Raw genomic sequence first — 8,877 nt, 5'->3', positions numbered from 1 at the left:
CGTTCGATTCGGCACGACACAGTCCGACTGAAAATCGTTCCGATTACTGGCGATTCCGATTACCGGGGTTCCGATTAACGAGTCTCTACTGTATTTAATACAAAATTTAGCAAAAAAAATTCATTGTGTGAATGGACTGAGAACTTTCTGTAAAGAGAATTGGGGAAAAATTTTGAATAATTTTCATATATAATGCTTAAAACACATGTAGAAAAATTATATTTATATAATTAAAACATAGTAATTTTATAAAATATATTAACAAAAATACTGTTAACACAATTATTTTATTCAGTTTTAAATTTCCATTCTACGTATATATTTTAACCAGATAATTAATATTGTGATAAGGCTTTTGTTAAATAAATTAATTTGTAAATTTGTATATATTTTTTTGTTTATAAATGACTTAAAATAAATTTAATTTAGTGATGTTTCTTGTGTCTGCAATATGAATTTTTATCATTAAAAGATTATGGAATTTTGGAATTGGGATTTACATACCACAGACGGTGAAACATTGTCAAAAACATTTTCACAACGATATTTGTAACAAAGATCCTTAATTCTTTAATTGTAAAAATATATATATATATATATATTTGCATCCATTTAATCATATCACAATTCTTTGTAATGGCATTCTTTTATCAATGGCATTTATGATAAATTGTTGAAAGTTATATTTTAAATATTTTTGCGTTTTTCATAAATTCTTTCAAATAATGCGCGGAGAATACTTCCTGGAATCTTCTGGTGAGTTTTTATTAAATTCTGTATAGCTTCTGCAGTCTATAGAAAGAAAAACAAAATCTTATTTACAAATAAGAAAAGCATAAACTATTAAATTGTTAACTTTCTCCTCTTATAAAAAGTAAAACTTAATGAGTCTGAAATTTTGATATCATACCATCATACCCTTTCAGAAACATGATAATAAAATGCACATTCGATGAAATTTGGTGAAAAAGATTTAAGTGAAAGGAATAGTAAAAATTATCAAGATAACTGAATCATTCGTTCAGCTACCTGAATTCCAAAAGTAAAAGTAATAATAATAAAAATACTAAGTGAAAATATTGAACACTATGAATAATACAAAGAAAATAAAAATATTCTTATGCGATATGTTTCTTGTCTAGTCTTGTGTTCAATTATACGAGCGCTAAGGTGGCTTTTCTTTTTCACTAGACTTATAAGCCTAGTGAAAAAGAAAAGCCACCTTAGCGCTCGTATAATTGAAAAATGTTCTTTTTCAAGAGTATATATACAACAAAGGTAAAAAATTATTTTTGATTTAAAAAGAAACTGGGAAACAAAAAGCTACTCTATTACCATAGGCTAGCTCTTCTTCCATTTTTCTTTAATAAAATAATTGCACCTAAATAAAATAAGTTTCTTTGGTATTATTCCATCTACATGTGACTAGCTAGATCAACATTAAATCAGATATCCTATTAAGTTTGAATAGGAAAAGATAAAATTTCATATAATAATTATTGGAAGAAACATGATATAATTTCCAAAAAAGCATTTAATAAATGATGATAAAATTAAGAATTTAAAAATCAAATTACTTTTTATAAATAATAAGCTTTTATTAAAGTTACCTTTCTTGCTAATTCTTCAGGAGTTAAATTAGGATCAAAAGGAATTGGTTTCCCTATTATTGTTCTGAAATACATCACAAAAAATTACTACTACTCTTTATATTCATAAAAATATTTTTAAAAATGCTTAGTTCAATGTTCTAAAATTTACAATATAAACAGTCTCAAATCATACTATTATATATATTATTGTATGTAAACTTATATAACTTATATAATGTCAATACTCTCTTCAAAATGAAATATATCATAATTCTAATAATATATTTGAAATATTATTATTTTGGTTTTGGACACTTTTCATCCTGCAGGCCCATTGTGGGTTCAACCAAATCCACAATGGGGCATTCAGGTGGTGACAGATGAGACCCAACATACCTGAGACAGATCACCCCTTGCAAAATTTAGGGGTAATCTGTCTTAGATATGTTGGGCCCCATTTCAGTTGGAATTTTTCAACTAACTGGATTTGATTCTGGATCCCCAAAGCAGTAGGCTAATACCTTAATTTGTAAGATTTGCTGATGGGGAGATGGAAGGTGTTAATCCCTCTTCCTGTCAAAATGAACAAGGGGTGCAAAACATAATGCAAGTGTGGTTGTCGACACTGAGACAGTCATCTTTACATAACAAGCTGTTTATTTGGAAGACAATGCTTACATGTTTCCAGTTAAGAACTTCTTCTCTTGGACAGAAAATAAATGTAGAAAGTTCAGACAAAGTGGTAAGTTCACTGTCATCATTTATCTAATGGCGATCACATGGAGTTTTGATTGGTAATCGGACAAGGTTTCAGTGGCAATCGGTGATTCCAGGGCAGACTGGCTAGAAGTCATTAGAGCAGTGGAACATAGGTGAAGTGACAAGGAAAACTGACAATAAACAGGCTGAACAAGGGAGAAGTGATTACACTTTGTCCTTGAATCTCGGAGTTTTTAAAGATTTTCTCCCCAAAATTCTGAATTTGATTGGTCCCTTTCTAGATGAAATTAGATGGCCAGATCAAGTGCAGGAAAGTTTGCTCTGCATTAGTCAATTTGACACCTCTGTTTGACTTTGTCTGATCAAACTTTGAAACGTTCGCTCATATCTCATGTGATGATATTTTATTTTCTGACACCTACAATTTTTTTTGTGTTTTTATTACCTACAACACAATAGTTTTTCTTTTAAAGGAATGCTATATTTTCTTGTTTATTTCTAAATTTTGCCATGTCTACAAGTGTTGGAGTCAAGGCTCAATATTTTCAACTGTTACTCTAAACATTCCAACCCATTAGTTCATAACAACTCGTGACTTCATGGCTTGTAACTGTATTGCTTACTTCATACCTTCGCAACAGATCTACTTCATACATTTTTTTATAACAAAGTATTTTTAAAAATGAATAAAATTTTTGTACTTTTTATGAAGGATTCAGACTCTGTCTGGGACCTCACAAGCCATCTTGTCCATCTCATTGATGAAATACTATTATTAGGTTTTATTAGTTTTACAATAAATTATAAATTAGTTTGCTGAATCAATGAAAGTAGATTAACTGAATCCATTTACATCTATTTCTGATTTGTTTCCAGTTTATTACGGCTACATAACTTTAAGTTATAATCAATCTCTGTTTCTTTACTGATATTCAGTGAAAAAATGGAAAGATTGAGCACAAGTTAAATTATATAGAGATCATTGATGAATTAAGACTTAATCAGAAATAGATTTAAACAGATAACTTATAATTAAAGAGAAGAAAAAAACCTGTCTAAGTTAGACAAGCCCTTGTGAATGAAGATAAAATAAATAAACTGAATTTTTTAATAATTAAATATTTGCCAGTAAAATAATTATACTAATTAGAGAAGTTGAGGCACAAGTACAAACGTTAAACTTGTACGGCAAGCAGAAGTACACGGTTGACGTTTTAAGTCCAAGCAAAAGACCTTGCAGGCCTCGTTCACAACACGTGACTCAGTGAACATCGTGCATTGACTCATGGAAAATTCGTTGAAAAAATGACAGATACATTTAACATCAAGGGTTACCAGCAAAGGTAAATAAACAAATTAAACTATTTTAAAGTATTTATAGGATGTTTAATAACACTAAATAATTATTTTTAATTAGCGTTGTGTCTCCTACCGTACGATCGGACGATAGAACTACCTCATACTTTTGTCGAAGGAAGTAGTGGTTTACGTAAATTAGGAAAATTAATTTTTAGAAAATTTACAATTTACATTTTACGCTGTTGATGGTAGAAGATGCCGTGGAAGAGCAAACCTACCTTAAGATAAGCTATTATTAAGACAAATATATGTAACTTCTATAAGCACTTCCATCACTCGCTAAAAAATTAAATAATTTCTGGATTAAAACATTCTGTTTCTTTACAATGTTATTCATAAATGCTTAAATAATCATTATTTTAATAAAATATGTCATAATTTTAACCACAAACACAACAAAATGAAGAAGTTTAAGCTGATCATCTACTTGCAATTCTAGACGTAGCAAACATCATTATCGACCATATAGAGTTGCCAGATGGCGGCGCTCGTCCGTCTGCCATTCACGTTTTGGGCTGAATACGTGCGCCTCAACTTCTCTATTATTTTTGATTCTGAACTGAGAGACAGACAAATTCGTAATAAATGACAAACAAAATAAAATTAGGAGAATTTAAATTGTGATGATAGGAGAACCCAATAAGTAAAAATGCTTGAAAATTTTTACAGTTAAATTACATTTAATAAATGGTTTCCAAAAATGAAAATTACAAATCTGAATTAATCTCAATACATATTTATTTCATTACATTTATCAAAAATGGAAATGATTGACTTAACAATATCACAAATAATTTCATATTTAATTATTCTACGGTTTGTATCAAAATGCTTTTTTAAATTAAAATTAAAGCATATTTCGAATATTCACATTTACATAAACTGTAAATAAAACAATAAATTATAAATATAACTTACCTTTTAGAAATAATAAAAATTAATAAATATATTATGCAGTAAAACTTGTGCAAAATGGAATACGAATAAACTAGAAATCTGTCTAAATGGAAAAATTTTTTCGGGATAAAGCAATTTTTTTATGTTAAATTTTACTTTAAGTCAGAAACCTGTCCAATGTGGGAACAGAAGAAATTTTTGGATACAAAGAACATAACTAGGATAAAATAGATAAATAAGTAAAATTGCTTCCAAGTATTACAGTCATTGCAGAGCATAAGAAACAATCTGTATTGTGAAAATGATTTCAAACCTTGTCAGAGAAACAAAGATCACATGACAAGGGTATATACAGAGACAAGGTCTTTGTTAATATTAGTCTTTAATTTCAATTAACCGAGGGCAGAACTGAATACTTTTAAGAATTGGATCAGTTTCTGAGAATTGAGTTCTCAAGAACAAGCAATGACTATAATTTGTGTCAATAATAAGAAATCAATTTGCCTTCTATGAAGTAGTTAGTAACTAACTGGTACAAAGTATTTGAAAATAAATTGATTAAAATGTTAGTAATTATAAAGATTAAAGTAAATGTTCATTAAAATCAAATCTTGGCTGATGGTATTTACATTAAAATATATGAATAAAATTTACTGAAGCTACAAAACTGTCTTCGAGTTCCAAGATTTGATTTGAATGAACTTTATTGTAAATTATAGTATTGGCATAATCACCAGAGAACATTTTTATCCAATTTGCACATTATTGCGGAGGTGCAGCCTCAAATAAAAGGTCGTCTCCTTAACTGAAAATTGTCTTTGGAAGTCACTGGTAACGACAGAACATGAAGACAATTTTGTAGCTTCAGTAAATTTTATTTATATATTTTAATTGAAGTAAATGATTAATTTGAGTAAGGCAAACATTTGCTCTCTAATTCATAATTCAATTATAATTCTGATAAAAAATATTTCTGTATTATTTAATAAAAAATCATGATTTATAAAATACATTCACTTTATGAATATTTGAAGCATGCAATGCCATAAGGTTGTAAATGCCATTTTTCTCAAAATACATTTTATTGAAGAAATGAATTTTAAATGCAATGTTTTTTCCTACAAAAAAATATTGTGGCAATAGTGGCACTCTAAGTGGCTATATTTTGAAGATGAATTTATGTGCAAGCCATAACATTTTAAGTGCCAAAGTGCAAGCCACATGACTTTTGGCGCGTAAAATGTTACAGTTTACATTTACATCATTTTGTTATTCCAATTTGTAATGCAGTGAGTTTTTTACGCAGAACCGGATAACTGAATCCCAGTTTATTAATAGTTAACCTGTATCACCTTATTATTTGATATTTCAAAATGATATTCAAACTTCCATTAATCTTTCAAATTTGAAGTTTTTAAATACATTTTAACTTTTATTACACTAAATTAATACCTTATTGTTTATATTTTCCTTTATTTATCATAATTATATTACAATTAATAAAGATTACAGCCCAGTTCAAGTACCAAAACTGTGGGCCCAACATTGTTGAAGCCAGGAAGCAGTCACTAATAGATTATTGCCAGTTTTTAATGTTAAAATTGATATTGAATTTGTAAATTGTGTTTAATAATTTAAATGTAAGTTTTTGGTATTCAAAACTGTTTTTCAGTGTAGAAACATTAATTTTATGATTGCAATTGTTTTTGGCAATTTACAACTTTATGCACTTGCACAATTTTGGCATTTACAACGTTATGGCTCTAACCTAGTTTTTAAACTTTTTTTGTTTCCTTACCATCATACTTAGGTGTTTGAAATTAAACCCAATGTTTTATTCCAAAGTGTAAATTGTTAAAATAATTTTTATAGCATTTGATTAAAGTTTGTTCATTAGAAAAAGTGTTTTTTCTCTCTCTTGAGAAGTTTGTTTTTTGGCATTTACAACATTATGGCATTGCATGCTTCATTTATGTACAGAGTTAGCAAAACATCAAAGTATATATTACAAATATTACAAAGCTATAAGTTTCATGAATTCAGTTACAATATATTCACAGTAGTTTTTTATCATCATTTATTTAACATCAGTAATTATTATTAGTTATATAATTAGATGTATATGTTTAAATTTTGAATGTTAAACAAAAATATTTCAAAGTAAAACTCTCCCAAAAATGCATTGTTTTATTTTATTAACAGTTAAAATTTATGATAAAAAGTATTAATTCTACAATAACAAAATGATTTTATCTTGTTCAATTACTTTGTTAATTGTATTTAGTTACCAGAATAAAGCTGCTACTTTCAGTTAACAAAATTATTATTTACACACACAAAAATACACAAATATATATAAATAAATAATGTTTTGTTTACCTGAAGATAGCAGTTTAATCCTGAAATTTGTAATGTAGTGTCAAGTTTCACATATTTTCATTTCATGATGAACTGTATTTAATTTTAGTTATAAAACAAATATCAAAATTTATGACAACTTTATTTATATAATATTTCATTATACTATCGCAATACAAACCGTTATTTCATCTCTTTGTAAAATATAATTATCTAATGTTAAATAATGTTAAAAAACGTTTTTATTAAAATTTCTTTACCTGAGTTTAACTGGAAAGCCTCCATACACTGGTACTACTGGTAATCTCAGCTTATCATAAATCTTCCTGAATAATCCTTCATTTTAAAAAGACAAAACAACAAATAAACTTTTTCAGTCTTTTTTGCTGTTAATAGATTTATCATAAAATGTTTACTTCTTTCAAAGATAAGACTTATTAACTAACCTAAATAAAACTTTTAAGCTTTATTTAAATAGAAAAAGTGGTAGAAAAAGCTTTATTGTAATATTTTCATATAAATCTATGTATCGCTTACGACTATTATAATTTAATCACTTTAAACTATATATATATCATAAAAATATGTTTATATATAAAGTTAAAAAAATTATTTTTCCTGAAATCTATCATAAATTTAAAATTATTTGTTTAATTAAAATATATTGAGCTGATTGACCACTGAATCATTTGACAAATGAAGCTAAAATAAATATACCGTATATCTCGGCGGATAAGACAACCTTCAGATAAGACAATGTATAGTTTTATAGTTTTAGCATATATCTGTCCTATAAGACGACCCCCAAACTATCAATGGCCTACGAATTTAGTTTAGATCAGCAATCATAATCTGAATAATAATACTGTATAACGTATATGGAATTATGTCCTATTTGTAATTTTTCGAATGAACAAATTTTATTTTCTTGAATCTGGCGATTTTTGCAAACATCCGCATTAATTCGGGCATTCGGGTAATGACCTTGACTATTCACAAAAACATTATATGGGCTATTCCATTTTGTGCACATACCCTACTCTCTTCTAGTAAATAATTACGGTTTGTCTGTCATTTTATAATGGTTTTAATTTATATAAATTTCAATCTAATTTTTTTGTATCTGTCTTATAAGACGACCCCGGATTTTCGGGGCCATTTTTTATGGTTCAACTATCGTTTTATCTGCCGAGATATACGGTAGTCTATTCATTTCATGTCTAGTCAGAAAGTTACACACCAAGAAGACAACTTGAGTACATCGGTGCCACCATGAAATCACTCAAAATAAGGCTTGCAAAACACAGATATGGTATTGATAAAAGAAAATGCAACAGCACCCCAGCCAGGTATACCACAGACAACAACATTCAAGCCTACCTGGACAAAGCTTCCATTATACGACAATCTAAACATGATAACCAAATCAGGACACTAGAGGCTCTCAAGATATCCAAATCTGAAAAGAATGGCATTTGCATCAATTTCAAGGATGAAAAACGATTATCATATGCATGACAATCTTTATACCAACAATGACAGATGCATAAAATTTTTTGTAAATTCTCATTTATACTTATATTTTATTTTATTTTAGAAAATATTATGTTATTTTGTATCACATCATATATAATTGTGCATTATTTATGTATTTGAACGTTTTCAAAAAATTTTAAAATATTCCTTTCCTCGCATTCCATTTTGGAACACATTAGCCTGAAGAAGATTTTCTATGTAGATTGAAAACATTTGTATTTTAGTTTCTTTTCTTTTCTTTCGAAGACACAATGTAGTGACGTAAACTTAAACACTGGGCGAATTTTTCATCCTTTTTATTCGGTTGGTATTTGTATTTTATCTACATTAAACTATACTGGAATTTCATTTATAAGGTTCATTGGTTTTCATTTTTTCTGACAACACTGGAATCGAACAAAACTTTTTTAGCGTA

At 27.9% G+C, this 8,877-nt stretch overlaps 1 protein-coding gene across 3 annotated transcripts in view; it reads right to left on the bottom strand.

Moving 5' to 3' along the window:
• Nucleotides 1-320: 320 nt before the first annotated feature.
• The window catches only part of LOC136989732 (DGAT1/2-independent enzyme synthesizing storage lipids-like), a 31,992-nt gene continuing 23,435 nt past the window's right edge, over nt 321-8,877 (bottom strand). For all 3 annotated transcript variants that reach the window (XM_067287980.1, XM_067287981.1, XM_067287982.1), the window contains exons 7-9: nt 7,187-7,262; nt 1,611-1,674; nt 321-792 (exon numbers count right to left, since the gene is read on the bottom strand). In XM_067287980.1, coding sequence (XP_067144081.1) covers nt 688-792; nt 1,611-1,674; nt 7,187-7,262 — 245 coding nt within the window. In that variant the 3' untranslated portion in view covers nt 321-687. The remainder of the gene's footprint in view (nt 793-1,610; nt 1,675-7,186; nt 7,263-8,877) is intronic.

This window comes from Centruroides vittatus, unplaced genomic scaffold (genome assembly GCF_030686945.1).
Source record: "Centruroides vittatus isolate TY-2023 unplaced genomic scaffold, ASM3068694v2 scaffold_752, whole genome shotgun sequence".
NCBI classification, from domain to species: domain Eukaryota; kingdom Metazoa; phylum Arthropoda; class Arachnida; order Scorpiones; family Buthidae; genus Centruroides; species Centruroides vittatus.
This window is presented reverse-complemented; position numbering and strand designations above follow the sequence as displayed.